General features: G+C 43.0%; 1 protein-coding gene across 8 annotated transcripts in view; it reads left to right on the plus strand.

Annotated features, from left to right (window-relative positions):
- Positions 1–19,665, plus strand: part of LOC310844583 (potassium voltage-gated channel subfamily KQT member 1-like) — a 405,294-nt gene that overhangs the window by 42,129 nt on the left and 343,500 nt on the right. For all 8 annotated transcript variants that reach the window (XM_083738755.1, XM_083738754.1, XM_083738756.1 and 5 more), the window contains 5 exons: positions 4,294–4,384; positions 13,514–13,640; positions 14,957–15,035; positions 17,941–18,037; positions 19,260–19,400. In XM_083738755.1, the coding sequence (XP_083594881.1) occupies positions 4,294–4,384; positions 13,514–13,640; positions 14,957–15,035; positions 17,941–18,037; positions 19,260–19,400 (535 nt within the window). The remainder of the gene's footprint in view (positions 1–4,293; positions 4,385–13,513; positions 13,641–14,956; positions 15,036–17,940; positions 18,038–19,259; positions 19,401–19,665) is intronic.

The following is a 19,665-nucleotide window of genomic DNA, read 5'->3' on the forward strand; positions in this document are numbered from 1 at the left end:
GGTTACACTATTATAGTTGTAAGAGACCTGCTGGTTGCTTGTTTTGTGAAGTATTAAATTGAAACAGAAAAGCAGATGCACAACTGACCCAGTGGCTTTTTGTTTAACCTCTAAAAGGAACTTGAAGCTTGTTTACAACATAGCAGCATGTGATTATTCACTAATGTAGACAAGAATAAGGTTAGGCCTGGTTATTCTGGTTATTGAGTAGCTTACTTTAGCTGGAACTCTGTGCATGAGCCAGAACTACATAAGTGATTGGGCTTCACTTTGGGAGCATAATTACAGTAAACAGGGAAAGCACCTATGGAGGTGTGTCAGTCACAAGCAATAGGATGTGCTTGCCTAATTGATTATCCAAAACCTGGTGTCATGTCTAATCCAAGCAATACCTCTATTTGGTCATGCAAATGAGAGGGAGCCAACCAGCAAGTACCGGTATATCAAAGTGCCCTTTTCCCCTTCCCTAAGAGATCCAAGCCCACCCTCCTTTCAGGGCATTTCAGCCCCCTTTCATTTGGTACCTATGAGGGGGAGCCACTGAGGGGTGTGGGGGGGTTGACCGGGGCAGAACCACAACCCCTAATAAGCACATGCACATGCAGCCACACACACAAGCACATATAGGAATGGGGCCATGTAATAGAATGCTGCAGTATGCATCTTTGGTTCAGGATTTCAGCCACTTCAGACCATTCCATTCTCTTCCCCATACTCTCCAACATTTCTCCAATGAAAATAGAGATGTCCCATTCCACAATAAGAATTTTACTATTTAGACCCCACTCAGGGCAGCTTCCAACATATATAAAAAACTTAATAAACATTAAACATTTAAAAAAAACCCTCCCCAATACAGGATTACTTTCAGACAGCTCAGGGGTTGGATAACTCCATAAAGGTAAAGGGACCCCTGACTCTTAGGTCCAGTCGTGGACAACTTGGGTTACGCGCTCATCTTGCTCTACAGGCCGAGGGAGCCGGCATTTGTCCACAGACAGCTTCTGGGTCATGTGGCTAGCATGACTAAGTTGCTTCTGGCGAACCAGAGCAGCTCATGGAAACGCTGTTTACCTTCCCGCTGGAGTGGTACCAATTTATCTACTTGCACTTTGATGTGCTTTCGAACTGCTAGGTTGGCAGGAGCTGGGACTGAGCAACGGGAGCTCACCCTGTCGTGGGGATTCAAACAGCCAACCTTCTGATCAGCAGGCCCTAGGCTCTGTGCTTTAGACCCATACTCTCCAGCGTTTCTCCAATGTAAATAGGGACATCATAAGGAAAAGTGGGACATTCTAGGATGAAATCAGAAACCAGGATGGCTTTTCTAAACCAGGGACATACTTGGAAATAGGGACACTTTATTCAGTGCCTAGTTAACATGTGCAGTGTGGTGAGGTGCACACTAGTGGCCATTCATTCGCATATTGGATTTTTGCAATTGATATTTGTGGGCAACTCTCACTGCTGTCCCAGGGGACATTTAAAAATGGTTTCTGAGTTTGAACTAGGAAATAATCAGACAATAAGATGATGATCTTTTTAATATCTCTGCATCTTTTCCTCAATCATTTCCCCCCTTATATTCTGTTTTGTTCCCTCTCCCATCTGGTTATTTCCCTCTTAACCATCAATCAGCATTCAGTGGACAGTGGACATTTTCAGTCCCCTCCACTGTTTTAAGGGTTTTCTTGCCTAAATTATTTTTTGTGCTTCTGCAAACTCCAAGTTTGCTCTGTTGGCTAGGCAAGTGGCAATATTCATAAAACTGAATTACAATTTAGTTTACTTTTCTGTGTATGTGGTCTTTATGTGTATAAATAACATTTATTTATAATATAGAATACATTCTAACTCTACAATTCAATGATTCTATGTGCATTGTACATGATATCTGAAATATGACAAACTCTTCTAAACTTTATTCCTGTTGAATTTATACCGGTTTAAAAACTCGAAGGAAAGCAAGAAATCAAAGTTTTTGCTGTGCCTTGAAGAAGATCCTTATAGCTTTGAGGTGCATTGTAAAGGAGTATCAGTTCATTCTTAAGGGACGCGGGTGGCGCTGTGGGTAAAAGCCTCAGCGCCTAGGGCTTGCACTGTTGCTCGGTCCCAGCGCCTGCCAACCTAGCAGTTCGAAAGCACCCTTGGGTGCAAGTAGATAAATAGGGACCGCTTACTAGCGGGAAGGTAAACAGCGTTTCCGTGTGCAGCTCTGGCGCGCCAGAGCAGTGATGTCACGCTGGCCACGTGACCCGGAAGTGTCTCCGGACAGCGCTGGCCCCTGGCCTCTTAAGTGAGATGGGCGCACAACCCCAGAGTCTGGCAAGACTGGCCCGTACGGGCAGGGGTACCTTTACCTTTACCTTTATCAGTTCATTCTTGGTCAGTCTGGCTCTTTTGCCATGTGAAAATCATGGACCTGAGCTTGGTGTGGCCTAGAATTTACTCAATTTGGTGTGTGTGTGTGTGTGAGAGAGAGAGAGAGAGAGAGAGAGAGCGAGCGAGCGCAAACCAGCTGTGATCCTCGGATTAAAACCAACTGACCTTTTTTTCTTGACCTTAATTTATAATTGGACAGCTGGTTAAACTAATGACAGATTGTCTTTGTGCTGCTGATAGTCTATTTGAAGCTGTTGTTATAAAATATATTTGCCTATGCAAAGTCTCACGTTAAAGCAGTTAATGCTATCTGCTTAAAATTTCTGTCCATAGGAGTTGTACAGTGAGATCCAGAACACTTTTCTCAAAAAAAGTGGCTTATCTTCTGAGTTTACACCAATAAAACCACAGTTGCATTTTGGACTGTTCCCAAATTGCCACCGTAGTTATGGGCTAGTGCTCATAACTATCCACCCTCAAGGTGAAGGAAGAAAGGCCTTTCCAAGTAGAGATAGGGAACCTGTATCTCTCCAGATGTTCCACTACAACCCTCATTGCCTCAGCCATTGGCCATGCTTCCTCGGGCTGATGGGAGTTGGAATCCAACAACATCAGCAGGGCCACAGGTTTCCCATTCTTGTACTGACGTGTAGTGGAAGTGTTCTGAACACACTCACTGCATTTTGAGGCCTAAACTACAGATTACATTAAACACACAGTTTGTGGTGTGATTCCTTTACTTTTCAAATCTTTAAAAGCAGTTGTTACCTGGCCTCATTGGGCCCGCAGTGTGGGTACTGAGCGTGATGGGAATTCTTTATCTCTACACCATGATTCCTACAAACACTGCTGTATTGTGCTGTGAAAAAAAGGACTAAAGGGCAGGTAACAAACATCATAGCAAATAAATACAATATTTATGTTGGGATGGAAACTTATCTCCCAATGAAAATAGAAGACTTTTCATTAGCTTTAGGTAAAGGTGTTGTCAATGTTTGTGTATTATATATACACTTTCTTAATTACAGTTCTGATCAGACCCACCTGCAGCTCTTATTTAAAGTTGAATAATAGTAATTCCACAATACCAAACTATGAATTTAGTTCAATATGTATTTTAGCTATTTGTATTCAAGGCACTATAGAAGTACAAGCTGCTTCCACCTCACTTAGAATGCTGGTTTGCTTTTTACCCAGTTAGCAACTTAAAATAAACCATCCCACCTGGAGAGGTTTAGCAGTATCAGAATATGACCTTGAACTAATGGCTAAAACATGCTATTAGCATCTTTTTAAATCAAGACCAAGTTTGAGGCAGTACAGTGGTACCTTGCAAGACGAAATTAATTCGTTCTGCGAGTTTTTTCATCTTGCGAATTTTTCGTCTTGCGAAGCACGGATTCCCATAGGAATGCATTGAAAATCAACTTGCAAGATGTTTTCATCTTGCGAAGCAAGCCCATAGGGAAATTCGTCTTGCGAAGCAACTCAAAAAACGAAAAACTCTTTCGTCTTGCGAGTTTTTCGTCTTACGAGGCATTCGTCTTGCGAGGTACCACTGTATAAGCTTTCTTGATTTCTCACTAATTTTTTTTTCAAATGTACCACTTACTAATGCAAACACAACATTTTGAGTTGAATGGAATTCAAACTGCAAGCTTAAAAGGTGGTCATATGTTAATGGGATAATCATATATTTGTTTCTATGCTTCCTTATCCTTGGTAGCAGACATATTTTATAGTTAGAGTTTCTGCCAAAGTAGACACCATTTTAATCATGGTAAGAATATCCTCAAAGCTCAATACTGGGATATGGGAAAAGTGTACGTAGCAATATTTGAAGTATGGGTTTGAAGTAAACTGTGGCTTTTTTGTCACTGAATGCAGATTCCTTTTTTTTTCTTCCAACAGATTTCTATTGGTGCTGGTTTGTTTAATTTTTAGTGTTCTGTCCACTATTGAATACTATGCAGAATTTGCCACTGGGACTCTTTTTTGGATGGTAAGTGATTTAACTTAAAATATTCTGTGAAATATCTGTATGTATACCTGTTAGAAACTTGTTATAAAAAGCTGAACAATCCAAAATTATCAATCTCTATTTTACTTACTTACTTACTTACTTACTTACTTACTTACTTACTTAGAGCACAGCCCTAACCATGTGCACACAAAAGGAAGTTCTATTGAATTAAATGAGTCTTACTCCCAGGCAAGAAGAGTAAGAACTGCAGCCTTAATTATATTTATATCCTATATCTTCTGTTTTAGAACACATCTTGTAAGAAATGGTCATAACACAATCCTGCACATGTTTACTCAGAAGGAAGTACCACAGTTTTCATTGTAGGTGTGTACAGGCAACTCCCCATTTATATGGGACTTACATTCTGAGGCACCGTGTGCATTGGTCAAGTTGCATATATTTGAAACACCATCAAAAAGTCTGCAAACACCCTCTAAACCTCTGTAAACCCTTGGAAAACCAGCATCACTTACCAGACAGGCAGGAAGAATGGTAATGGTGGCTTTCAGTCTTCCTCATCGCTGGAGGACGATGTGGAAAAAACAAGGGGGGTAGACCTGTCCCTCAAAGTCCTTGGCTACAATTCAGATGCACTTGCTGCTGCTGGTGGTGTCCTGTGGAGGAACACGGTGATGGGCAACTTGTGCTTTTGCCTCTTCAGCTGGTCAAACATTTCCCTGTATGGCCACACACTGTCCACAATTGCACACTGGATCATTAGGCTGTGTTCCATGCAGGAGTCATACTAGGAGATGATGCCCTTCATGTGCATGACCGTGCTAAAGAGTTCTGAAAAGCAGACCAACGCCCAGTCCAGGTGGGTTGCTCATCCTGCTCACCATCATAATCCTCTTCCCTGCTTTCTGAACTGGAATGTGATGTCACCAGCTCTGCCAGCTCTGCCAGACTCAAGGCCTGTTGCCCCTCAGTCAGTTTCCTTACTCGTGGCAATGTCTGAAAATCCTTTGAAATGCACTCCTTCCACAGATTGCACTGGCGTACTTTGTTTCAGGCTTGATGGCATCTACTGCCTGCTTGACATAGGTGATGCAGACCACAGTGTTGAAGGACTTCCAGAATGCCACATGGTTGAAATCCGGACCAGCATCCATGTGCTGGTCCCGGGGGGGTTACCGTGCGGCATGGTCTAAATCCGGTCCTAGGTCGAGGGTAAGGAGGCTGTCCGTCAGGGGCGAAGCGAGGTACAAAGTGAGGAGTCGGGCATGATCAGGAACTCAAGAGAGCAGGTCAGGGTGCCAGCAGGAACAGGTTACCAACGATGTTGCTCCTGCAACCTGGGACTGGGCTGACTGGTCTTTATCTCCTCTGAGGCATAGGGCAGCCCCGGTCCACAGGTGACTCGCCAGGAGGTGAGCACTCCTCCTGAGAGAACTTAGTTCCCTCTGCCTCTCTGCCCTGAGTCTCTGCAGCTCAGGAGAGGCTGGAGGGTTACTGGACCCAGAGGCAACCTCACCTTCCCCTGATAGGGCTGGGAGAGGAGCACCTGCAGGCAATAGGTCCTCCGGAGCCAGAGCGGATTCAGCTGGTGTCTGCTCCTGAGGATCCGGCACAGGTGAGGGCCCTTCAGATCCAAGCCCCTGCCCCGGCTCAGCCGGCCCTGGAGGCGGGGACTCCCATGCAGGCTGGGACTCCTCAGGTTCAGCCTCTGAATCAGATTCCCAAGCATCCCACCTGCTCTGGAAGATAGCCCTTCTCTTGCAGCAGCCTCTTCAGCTGCTCAAGTACACTTCAGCAGCCCCCAAGTTCATGGATGCAACTTTGCCAGTGGCGTGGATGTTCTTCAAGCAGTTCAGCCAACTGGAGCTGGCTTGGAACTCCTTCTCTAGCTGCTCCCTCTCTGCACATACTGCTTGAGAGCCTTCTTGCACAAGGTGTTGCCATCAATGGGGACACGCTGGTGGTTCATGTCCTCCAGCCACAGGTTCAGTGCCTTCTCCATCTTCACCAGAACCTTGTCCCACATGTTGCTGGTGACCCTGGTAATTGCAGGTCCACTTACTGCCACTGCTGCCCGGATCTCCTCCTGTATCTTGATGGCATGAATGCTGTACTCATTCCTGCCATACTTGCATGCCACAGCACACATGGTGATGCCTTCTTGCAAACAGCCCAGCACTGCTAGTTTCTCTTCCAGCGTGGATACCACTTACTGCTTGAATGGGTTTGTCAGCACCCAAGGAAAATGACACAGTGCCGTTGTCAGAGCTGAGGGCTTCTCTCTCTTCACCACAAACACCACAGGAGCCTCTCTGTGTCTTTTAGTCTTTATTTACAGTATTTACAACGGGTCATTAGCACATCTCTGCTGAGGCCTGCGTTTGGCCCAATGACGACGTCTCCTGCCTTGCCTTTCAGCCCTCCTCTTTTCCATGCGGCGTAAACCTCTCCCTTGTTCTCTGCTTATTCCAATCCTTCTCCCCGCACACCTCGTCCACTTCTTCCGCTCCCAGGCTCCCCCTCCCTCTGGGGGCCTTGAAACCCCTGGTTCGTCCCTGACAGCCTTCTCCAAAAAAATCCTGACCAAATAAAAATCCCCCAAGCTCAAAAAAGTCAGCAACCCTCAAATACCTTTACCAGGCATTCCTCCTCCCAAAACGGCCAAATTCCAGCATAATCACTCCCTGAAAACCTCCTTCCTCAAACTCCAGCTCTCCACAGGCCTCAAGAGTTGCAAGGGATCTTGGAATTTTACTTGTAAAGACTCGTGGGATTGTTAGGCACTGTTTTTGCACCTTTCTTGCCTGTATATTTTACACCCAATTACCTGCTGGAAGTAAGCCATATTGAAATCAGAGAGACTTACTCCTGCATAGACATGTATAATTCTGCACTTTAAGGCTGCAGTCCTTTTAGGATTAAGACACTTTGAACTCAATAATTTCTGGATAAACAACAGTAGGATGTGGTTTCATGGTTTATTCATGGAACATAGCTGGCTTTTGACTTGTATGTTTCTAATAGAGCAGGAATGGCCAGCTGGTGGTCCATGTGTCAGAACCAACCCTTTTAATCAAGGTATAGTAAGTGATATGATCATAGAACTGTAGAGTTGGAAGGGACCCATTGGGTCATCTAGTCCAAACCTCTACAATACAGGAATTAAACTAAACCACATCTAACTGATCATTCTCTCAGTTTCAGGAAAAGGAAACAGGATTACAAATGCTAAGTGCATATGTATTACAGTTCTTTTTTATATATTTATATAAATATAATAAATGTACTACATATATGTACTGGATGTATGTACTTTGCTAAATTTGAGCATTTTCATTGGGTGGGTGAGGCCCCCTGGACCAGTGTCAGCAAAAGAGAGTAGCTTCTCAGAATACAGAAAACTATTAGTTCCTTTAATGGTATTTAAACTGAATTAAGAGAGACTTAAGCGGGTGGCGCTGTGGGTAAAAGCCTCAGTGCCTAGGGCTTGCCGATCGAAAGGTCGGCGGTTCGAATCCCCGCGGCGGGGTGCGCTCCCGTTGCTCGGTCCCAGCGCCTGCCAACCTAGCAGTTCGAAAGCACCCTCGGGTGCAAGTAAATAGGGACTGCTTTCTAGCGGGAAGGTAAACGGCGTTTCCGTGTGCAGCTCTGGCGCACCAGAGCAGCGATGTCACGCTGGCCACGTGACCCGGAAGTGTCTTCGGATAGCGCTGACCCCTGGCCTCTTGAGTGAGATGGGCGCACAACCCCAGAGTCTGGCAAGACTGGCCCGTACGGGCAGGGGTACCTTTACCTTTACCTTAAGAGAGACTAATGCAGCATTTTCAAAAACTAGGGGCAGCCTGAGGCCACATCTCAAACACAGTACAGGTGTGTCACTTTGTTCAATTGGCAATATCCTATCTGGCCATGAAAGTTTAAGGGAAAGTTGACCCTTTCAGATAACTCAATTCTGTGGGTTTCAGCTTGAAGATATCACAAGCTTCTGTTTCTTGAAGCATTTCTTTACTGGCGTCACCAAATGTTCTAAAGCCTGAGCATGTCATGTCTTCTGACACTGAACACTTAGCAGATAAATGAATATTTAAGGGAGGCATACATTGCCATATGCCCATCTTTTCCTCTTGTTTTTGCTATAGTAGTAATAATGGCAGCCATTTCTAGGAGACGGGCCACATGATAGAGCATATGTTTTGCTTCCAAACACCCCCGATTGATCCCTGGTGTTTCCAAGTGGGGCTGGGAGAGTCTGGTCTGACCTAGGACAGCTGCTGCCACCAGTCAATGTAAACAATACCAGTCTAGCAGGGCCAGTGATCCAAGGAGTATAAAGCAGCTTATACCAGCTTATATGCCAGTTGTGCCAAGGAAACTTTTGCTTTCAGTAAAATATCTGCACAGGAGCTGCAAGTTAGTGCAACTACTTGTCTGCTTGTAATACAGACTGTTCATTGGTTTAATTCATACTGAAATGGGAATGCCTATGTGTATTGGTGAAAGGGTTTAACATTGGAAAATTCCACTGCTGTATTCCAAGGGGCCCTGAGCTTTAACTGAATTCATAATTAACTATTGTTGTTTTCTGCTAGCTAACGTGTGAGTGTTTATCCTTAGAATTTATGAAAAGAAATTAATTGAAAATTTGCTATATGGGAAGGGTGGTGTCTGGAGTTCTTTGTTCCCAGGCTCTGTGAAAGTAAGGATGTAAATGAAGCTCTTCAGGAGCACACAGCCTCAGGCTGGAATACAGGATGTGGGGAGAAACAGACCTTTTGTAAGATGCGGATCCTATGCCGTGGACGGGCATATGCCTTATGGAATTGTTTGAATGTATCATATGATGTTTATTTTCTGTTTTGAATAAAGTTCTGCAAGTAAAATTTTGAACAATCTAACCTCTCTCTCTCTCTCTCTCTCTCTCTCTCTCTGCGATCACTCATGTCCAAGTTAGATTGTCTTCCATGAACGCAGTCTTAGTGGTGTGTCCTTAAAGTGGAGGCCAATTCTGAATCCACACCTCCTTCCACAGTGGGGACATTGGTTTCTAGGCGGGAGTTGATCACGATGAGGATTTGCCAAATGTGCCTTCCTCTTAGCTGGTTTCTCCCTTTTGTCCTGAATTTGTATTTCTTCAAAATCCACGATGCCTTTAGTAGAGGCTATTTTCCAACTGGAGCGCTCACAGGCCAATGTTTCCCAATTATTGATGTTTATACTACATTTTTTAAGATTTGCCTTGACAGCATCTTTAAACCTCTTTTGTTGTCCACCAGTATTTCACTTTCCATTCTTAAGCTGGGAATAGAGTAGTTGCTTTGTTGTTCAGGCATCTGCTTGCTTGGATAGCCATTTCCCCTTCTGCAGCTAGCAACTGATTCCCCCCCCCCCCCGGCCTACGAAACTGTGTTGGGGAAGAACTGGTTTGACCAGTTGATATAAGTAGGAATAGAGAAGGCTACCTTATACTGAATCAGATGATTCGTACATCTAGCAATTGTTTACACTCATTGGCAAAGGCTGGCAAGGACACATCCAGTCTATCCCAGCCCCATCTGGACATGCTAGGGACTGAATGCCGGACCTTCTATTGTCTGGAGCTGTTGAGAGGGAATGTGAAGTGAATAGACTGGGAACTGGGCTGAACAAAAATAGATGTTGTATACTTGTTTTAGCTTCGGATCCGGTTTTATGCTTTCTTTCTTTATGAATTGGTGGCAGTGGGCTTCTATGAGGTCAAAAGACAAGACAGAAATCTAGTAATTTAAACAATACAATTGCTGGATAGAAGTCTAAATATCACTTGTCAAAAAATAGGCATATTTATATTAAGTCTCAGCTTCCAAAACATTCCCCTCTGGTACAGAAGGAGTTTCCAGGTTCAGTTCTTGACATATCCAGTTAAAGGAACTTGGGTAGCAGGTCTAGCAAATATCTCTCTGCCTGACCACCTCTCCCCCCCAGTCAGAGTGGACTAGACAGGTGGATGTTCTGAATTGTCACACAGCAGCTCCCCATGCCTTGTTGCACATCTCAGTGGCGCCACCATGCTCCACCAGGAGGCTTCACAACATTGTAACATATATACAGTATTTAATGGAACTGTAAACTGGTCACAGTATCACCAACTAAACAGAATTTTCGAGGAAGATAGAAGAACTGGATTCGATAATAAAATATCAGTTCTAGATAGGGAATTGCTTTCAAATGAGGAAAAAAATCTATCCAGAATGTATAAGTTATTGTTAAACTGGCACCTAAAAGACGAAATGGTTAAGGACGTGATGGTAAAATGGGCCCAAGACTTCAGATATAATGTAGAATTAGAGAAATGGGAAAATCTTTGGACAAAGGATGTTAAGTTTATAGCCTGCTACCTGATTAAAGAAAACTTTTTAAAGATGATGTATAGGTGGTGTTGTGACGTGGGGTTTGTGATTTCAGCTCTCTTGATATAATATGCTGGAGACAGTTCTCTAGTAACACTTCTTTATTAAAGCAAACAAGACTGAGACCTGAGGAGGGGAGAGCTACATTTATAGGGACAGGGAACTAGCTAGAAAGGATACATTTTGGAGGGAACAATATCAGGCAATCACAGTCCTGCCTTTTGGAGGAAACCAATAAGACAGAGGATCCAAATACAGCAGCTTAAATGAACCAATAGTAGCTGTACCCTCTGGAACCAAAAGGCAGTTACTTTACCCTAATGCAAATACAGACAATAATAATACAGATATAAAATCCTTTGACTCAATACACAACAGGTGGTATCAAAATTGGCAAAAATGAATAAAAAAAATCAGCAGTAAGTGTTGGAGGTGTAACCATAAGGATGGGAATCTATTCCACATGATTTACGAAGATTTTTTAAAAAATGTCACGATACACTTTGCTAAAAAAAACTAGAGTTATTTTTATTAGGTACCGTAGTTTTCGCTCCAAAACACGCACTTTTTTGCTCCTAGAAAGTAAGGGAAAATGCCTGTGCGTGTTAAGGAGCGAATGCACGGATCGGAGCCATGGCTGCCGTCAGTCAAGCAGAGCGGAGCCGCTTACACACTCTACGAGGCTCTTTCGCTTTGCTTGCTTTAAAGCGACCTGGAGCCGGGGAGGAGGGAGGGAAGGAGAGCCATGGCAGCAAAGCGGGCAGCAGCCGCTTACACGGAGGAGGGACAGACGCTAGCAAGGTCCGTGCGCTCTCTAAACAGAGCAATGAGGCTGCAGAGGGACGGCAGGAAAGATAAAATTTAAGCAACCAGCAGCAAAATAAAACCAACCTCGAGCTCTGAGCCACGCAGTGAAAACCAGGAAGTTAAAGAAAAAAGGCTGGGGATGAGGGAGAGGGGAAAACTTCGCAAATCCCCGCATCTCAGCTGATCCGCTGGGAGGGAGCAGCTTGTTTTCAGGCAGGATAGATTCGAGCATTGTCTGGGTCCTAGTGCCCCTATCACTTTTTTGTGCTCCATTCTATTGCTGCTGGTGGCTGCTTATCACTCAGGCTGCAAGGAGGAGCGCTTTTACACAGCTAATGGTGAATCCCCTGCAATCCAAGTCCTCCTCACTTGCTCAAATCTATTCTGCCTCAAAACAAGGAGTGGAAGGAAAAGGCTGCAAACTGTTAAATGGAAAAAACCCAGGCACAGGGCAAGTACCTTAAGTATACCTTTAAAGCAACAGTGCTCTTTCCCTCCCTCCTCCCCGCTCAGCTCACCGAAAAGCTCCTTCTCCACGCGTGCTCCTTGTCCCTTGAGTGCTTTTCCTTCCCTCCCCACTTAAAACGTGGTTACAAAGCACGGATCCACATGGATCCTCAGGATTTTTGCATTGGGCTACCCCAAACTCACCATCAGATCACATGTCTGTGGCCACAGCATGAACCATAAAAATCATGCACCCACTGTTTTGTTCAGAATATTTTTTTCTTGTTTTCCTCCTCTAAAAACTACGTGCGTGTTATGGTCAGATGCGTGTTATAGAGCGAAAAATACGGTATCTTCACAACAGACATTCCAAAGGACAACAAAAGAGTCTTTTTATATGCAATAACGGCGACCAGGATTGTGATTGCAAAAGCAACACAATTCCCACAAAGGAAGAATGGTTATTAAAATTAAGTGAATATATTGAATTGGCGAAACTAACAGAATTCAGAATTCAGAAATCAACCAAGCGAAAAGATCAGGAGAGAATGGGATGTCTTTAACAATTATATGAATAAAGTTGGTTCCCAAAATTATGACTGGCTTAGCCTAAACTAAAAACTCCAGAGGTAAACAAATTATCTCTCCAGAAAGTTTAGAATGATTACAGACAACCAAGGATATGAGATTATAGGAACCATATAGTGGTTGAAGGAAGTCAAATCTTTTTTCTTTTCTTTTTTCCTCATTTTTTCTTAGATATACTCTTTTTCTTATCTTTTTCTATTTTTATTTTTGTTTCTGCGCGTTTTTGCATTTTTTTCTATACTTGGAAAATGTTAGTTAAGGTAATGTGTATTTTTTTCTTTATTATTTATACAACTGTATTTTTTTTGAATGTATGTAATATGTATATAGCAAATAATTATTTCTAAAAAATAAAATAGAATAATAATAATAATAATAATAATAATAATAATAATAATAATAATAATGGAACTGTTATATGCCAGCCTGACTTTTTGAAAAGATCTAAGACTTGCTGGAAATCTATGTAAATCATGCTACATCGTGGTACACTATGTCCTTATGTTACGGTGTTCTACAAATGAAGACCACAAAGAGGAGTAGCAAATTGAACGAAAGCCATTTCCTGCTGTGCAACTTATCTTAGGGGTAAACTTTAATATTAACTTTTCCACTTATTTATACAAAAAGAAAAAAAATTATATACAAAACACAATCCTTACCACCCTCCCCCCAAAATAAATAAATAATTTTGAGTAAATAAATAAACCCACCATGCTGCTTTTATCCTTGAGCCCTTGAAAGAAAAGAAAGTCTGAAAAGGAAACTACAATTCCTCTTGTTAGTTGTATTTACCACACTTCTATGCTGCCTTTTAAAACTAATGTTTTAATGTTTTCAAAAATATTAATGTATGATAAAATTTATTAATAATAATAAATTTCAAACAATAAGGCTTAAATACTGTTTTTAATTTCAGGAAATTGTCTTGGTGGTATTTTTTGGTGCTGAATATGTGGTGAGGCTCTGGTCTGCCGGTTGCAGAAGCAAATATGTTGGTATTAAGGGAAGAATACGATTTGCTAGGAAGCCTATATCAATAATAGGTGAGATCGTCTGTTTTAAATATAAAATCATACCGGGACATCAATCCCATGGCCTTTTTGAGCAGAAAGGATATACTGGCTTTGCGTATAGCTGAGTTGACTGATGCTTCAAGATGGATATTTTTATTGGCCCACCTTTTATTGGGAAATGAGCTGTTATAAGATTATGAGCCACTACATTCCTGGTTGGTGTTTGCCTTTGTTTATGTTCTAGGTGCACTTAGCAAAATCTGAGTTCTCTCATATTCCACCCCAACTCCTTTAATATGGGGATTAACATCCTGACCCACCTTCAATCCACCTTCAGTCCTTTTGTACTCTTTCTGAGATGCAATATATGGCAATGAAGGAGAGGCCACCATCTCCCGAGGGAGTCCATTCCACTGTCAAACAGCTCTTACTATCAGAAAGTTCTTCCTGATGTTGAGTCAGAATCTCCTTTCTTGTAGCTTGAAGCCATTGGTTCAGGTCCTACCCTCCAAAGCAGGAGAAAACAAGCCTCCCTCCCTGGCTACTAGGAACAGAGTTCTGGGTAGCTGATGTCCACTGGTAGGGTTAATTTGACCCTCAAAATTTTACTGTTCAAAAGGTGGTATAATGGCTAAGGTCGGTGGTTCGAATCCACGCGACATGGTGAGCTCCCATTGCTCTGCCTGCCATCCTAGCAGTTTGAAAGCACACCAGTGCAAGTAGATAAATAGGTACCACTGTGGTGGGAAGGTAAATGGCATTTCTGTGCACTCTGGCTTCCATCATGGTGTTCCATTGCACCAGTAGCGGTGTAGTCCTGCTGTCCACATGACCCGGAAAGCTGTCTGTGGACAAATGTTGGCTCCCTTGGCCTGAAAGCAAGATGAGCGTCACACCCCATAGTTGCCATTGACTGGATTTAACTGTCCAGGGTCCTTTACCCTTTACCTATAATGGCTAAGTGTATCTTCTCCAAACCACCTGCAATTTCTTGTCTGCCCTGTAGACGGTTTGGAGACGTTACACATCATAAACTTTGATATGACAAAGCCTTTTGTAAATAAAAAAGAAATTAACCTTTTCCATATGGTTTATGTAGTTATTTATTTTATCCCGGTGTCATCTTAGATTAAACAGGGTTATGAAGTGCTAAAAAGAAAAAAGCAAGACCTGTAAGCAGAGATGATTGTGGGAGGAATAAAAAAAAAAGCCTTCAAGTTACATGTGAAAGAAGCCTTCTATAGATTTTGGTTGTTTTAGTACTGAAAGGCTGTAACATTCTGCCCTCCTTTCCTTTGATGGCATTAAAATGCATTAACAGTTTCATTTTCCTTTTTTGTCAACAGATCTTATTGTTGTTATAGCTTCAATTATTGTTCTGAGTGTAGGATCAAATGGACAGGTGTTTGCCACATCTGCAATAAGGTATGCCAAGATATGTCAAGTTTAGATTTATTGTCTCTTTCAATAAAAAGGTTGAGCTGACTTACATTGTGCAAAGACATTTGTTGGCATCTATATCTAGCTACATATATCTATATTTTATTATTATTATTATTATTATTATTATTATTATTATTATTATTATTATTTTCACCATCCCTTCCTCTTCTCCTCTACCTTTCCTCTTACTTTTCTCAACTCACCCTTGCATGCAGATCACCCTCCTTTCCATACCTTCTACTCTCTCCTATTCTGCAGAGCCCCTTCCACACACCTGCCATGTGGATATCTTTACCTTATCTTCAAGATGAAAAGAATTGTATGAACGAGCCTATTAATTGGTCTCTTCCATTAGAGATGGTTAAGTTCAGTTAACAGTGGTACTGAAGCCTTATTTACCTAGGGATCCATCAGCCTCGCCATCCCCGGACCTTGGAGGGAACAAAAGTACCAGGAAAGCAAAATCTTCTTTGGAGAAAAAGAGTTTATTGAAATCTGTGCACAGAGATAATCTGTGCACAGAGACAACCAGCAGGATAGCTCCTGAAAACTGGCTGTAAAGCAATACACTTCAGCAAGCCTTCTTATACCTTTTGAGCATTTCCCCCCTCCCATTCCTTCCTCAAACTTCCCTAATCAGCTGGCAAATGTTCAACTTATTCCCTTATATGGCACATCTATATTGCTTGCTAAACACATCTATACTGCTTGCTAAACATTCCTCATACGTGTCTTTCCGCTAGCTAAGCACTTCCCCCTCCCCTCTTGCTTGTACGTACCTTTTCTTATCTTTTGCATGCAAAGCAGGAAACGCACGGCAGGAAACGGCCTTTTTAGCAGGCTGGTTAGATTTGCAAACAGTTGCATTTCTTGCTAACTGGCAAGGCAGGAAATGGACTCTTGACCTGCCAGAGTTAGTAAACAGCCATTGTTTGCTAACTGCCTGACCACAGAAACTCACTTATGTGCAGATAATATGGAGAGCAAAATTCCTTCTTAGGTACAAGGTACAGAGTGAGTGAGTGACCCTTCCCATTTCCCTTCACTACCTCGGGTTAAGAACTTACTTCGTTCTGGAGTTCCGTTCTTAACCTGAAACTGTTCTTAACCTGAAGCACCACTTTAGCTAATGGGGCCTCCCACTGCTGCTGTGCTGCCACTGCACGATTTCTGTTCTCATCCTGAAGCAAAGTTCTTAACCCGAGGTACTATTTCTGGGTTAGCGGAGTCTGTAACCTGAAGCGTCTGTAACCCGAGGTACCACTGTATCTTCTAAATTACTACATTGAATCTGAAACTTCATATTGAAGACAACATGTCATACCCAGAGTGAAATACATGATTGTGGGAAGGTACACATATTGTGGAATATGTGAAGCGAGCACAACAGAGCATTTCCCAGCTCACTTCTCGCTGTACTCAAACCTTGTTTGAAACTGCCAATATCAATCTACTCATACCTCTGCTGTTGTTTAAAACCACAACTTTTCCTGTTTGCTTTATTCAAATCTCTGCTTTTGTTTAAAACTGCCATTTTAAAATGTGTCTTCTCTTGGCTTTCCTCTCCCACACTCACTGAATGCAAACACAGGATTGTGCTGATGCACCACAGATCCTCCAATGAGGGCTGCCTTGCAGTTATAAATACATGGAAGAAATAAATTAAATCAAATATCAGGGAATAAAACTTCTATAACTTTTTACTACATTTTCTAACAAGGATCACGTCCTGGGAGTCCTCAGGCTCCATATTAAAGTTGCCTGCATCTATCAGTGAGAGTAGATACATTCAGGCACAACATTGCATACAAAAAATGCATTTAACTGCATATCACATATATGTTGCTGTTTGGGAGCACATAGGCTACAGATTGAAACAGGACAGCTGCTTGTGAAAAAGGAAACCAGGAAGGCCTTGCTCTGAAAGGATAATTGGGAAAGAGACAAAAATCAAAAGGCTCCTCCCTTCCTCTGAGCTCCCTGGGAGCTGTGGTGGAAGCCAGAGGGTGAGATAATGGCCACTTATCCAGTCCTGGGGTGGGTGGTGGTTGCAGCCCATAGAAATGGGTCCTGACCCCCAGGAGCAATGCTGGCCTGGGCGGCTTGTAGTTGGAAACCCCACGTGCTGGCTGTGTAGGAGGGCAGGAGTTCCTGCCAGGCCCCATTCTGAATTCTGGCCAATCAGACCAGTCCATGGTGGCAAGGGTTGGAATCAGACCGGAGTGGAGCAAGCTTTTTTCCACTCCGTTCCCTTCACAGCTATGTGCAAAATCAATGAGCAATGTAGCACTAAAATTTCGTAGATCTGCCCCAGGAAGCAGATAAAATTTACTTCTTCTGTCCCACAAAGCTACTACAGTCATATCTCGGGTTAAAGACACTTTGGGTTAAATCTTTTTGGGCTGCATCCCGCGGTGACCGGGAAGTAATGGAACAGGTTACTTCCGGGCTTCGCCGCATGCACAGACGCTCAGAATGACGCTCAGTCAGGCATAGGCGTGGCAAATCACGACCCATGCAGACACAGGTGGCCTTCTGCTCCTGATGCCAACGGGGCGCTGGAACGGATCCCATTCACATCCAGAGGTGCCACTGTAGTTGGTTTTGTCTGGCTCAGGACTTTTTTTATCCGGAACTCAGCAGAACTCTTTGGTGCGCAACAGAGGCTGTGGGCGAAAAAGATAAGCTATTTAAGGGGTGAGCTCCCCTAAGAAAAGCTCAACAACTTCTTTGACTGGTCTAACTGATAAATTATTTATTTGACTGAGTACTGTTAGTACTAATGAGTTTTCAAATTTCATTGTAGTATTCAGAAGAAAATATACTCACATTTCCACAGATAGGCCTTCTAAGGGGCTCTCACTGCATTCTGCCATTTTTTCCACAGGGGAATCCGTTTTTTGCAGATACTTCGCATGCTTCATGTAGACCGACAGGGTGGCACTTGGAGGCTCTTGGGATCTGTTGTATTCATACATCGTCAGGTATTGAGTATGGAAAGGTTATTGAATATGTTTAACAGGCTCTTTTTACACCTGTAAAACTCTTATTCTAACATCAGGTATGGTGAAAATGAACTCACCTGGAAATGTAGGGTTTGGGGCAATCTATAAGTGTGTTCTTTTTTTTTAATCCCTGGCCTCAGCAGTGCAGAGGCAAGGCGAGGCAAGGCTTCCCTAGTGCCTGAGACAGCTCTGTACAGGCTTTGGGCTGGATACTGCACAACAGCAGAGCAGCTGCCATTCTCAGACCGAGCCTTGAACAGGACAGGCAGCTCTATCTCAGAGCCTTCCATGAGAGAGGCCCTTCCTGCGTTAGCAGTCATTAACTCCAACAGAGACTTGGGTTCCATTAGGGCTCCTGAACTGGCAACTCTGGAACTGGAGGAAGGCAACACAGCATCCTCTTGATGCGATGGGCTCCTCTTGCGTGAGTGCGAATAACCTCCACAAACACATTTAAAAGGCTGTAGAATATTAATCAGCCTTATTATTTTTTTTAAAAAAATACAAATTAACATGCAACACTTAAGAACAATTTAAAACAACCCCACCCCAAATAAACAACACCCACCCAAGTTAAAACCCCATCCCAATTAAAACCATAATTTTAGCATAAAGGGGCTGGCCCACAACCTCGTTTCACCCCCTTTGGTGTCGTCTGCTTTGGGGGCAGCCCCGCCCCTCGGGTAGGCTGGCTTTATAGAGCCGCCCCAGCTGGGGCAGCAGGTGTTTCCAATGCTGCCTGCCTGCCCAGGGCTTTGGTACCTAAAAATGACTGCAGTTAGTCCTCTAGGGATCCATGTTGGACCCTCAGCTGTATTGACAAACGGTAACAGTACATTCAGCTGCTCACTTGAATCACTTTTGAGTGCTTCACTGGCTAGACTTTAAGCATACTCTTGGATATGGCCCAGGCTCTGGGTAGCCAGCTCACAGTGGGGTTTGTTTTTGCTTTTCAAAATAAGATTTATTCTAGTCTATGTTTACCAGAAACGCATACTCTTCAACATTTTGTTTGAATATGTATAAAAGCTAGCCTATCAACTCAAAGGTGAGACATGACTGCCACAGGTCATAAAGCAGACCAGCATCACTGGATATGTTTTATTAAAAATATGAAATGGTTATGAGTAATTTTTTAAACCAAAATCAGCATTTGTACAAAGAGAGCTTCCAATCAGTAATCCACTTTTGTTCCTGTTAGGAACTAATAACTACGCTGTATATTGGATTCTTGGGATTGATCTTCTCATCGTACTTCGTCTATCTCGCTGAGAAGGATGCAGTGGATGAGGAGGGACAAACAGGGTTTTCCAGTTATGCTGATGCTCTCTGGTGGGGTGTGGTAAGTGCATCTCTTGCGTCATATCCCGTGCTGCAAGATCACCCTTTCAGGGAAATATTCAGAATCAGGAATTTGATTGAAATTAGTGTTAAGAGTAAATAGTACAAAAAGACTCTGTGTTGTAGGTTGTAGAAGAGAAGCAAGGCCAAAATTACTTTGCGAAGTACTTAAATCTGAACATTTCATATAAAATAAAATAAAATTAAATCTTGCTATACAAGCATGAATCGAACCTGTGAAGTTAATGGTATACTTGGTGTAAGGC

Source organism: Podarcis gaigeae (genome assembly GCF_964106915.1).
Source record: "Podarcis gaigeae genome assembly, chromosome: 5".
In the NCBI taxonomy this organism is placed as follows: Eukaryota; Metazoa; Chordata; class Lepidosauria; order Squamata; family Lacertidae; genus Podarcis; species Podarcis gaigeae.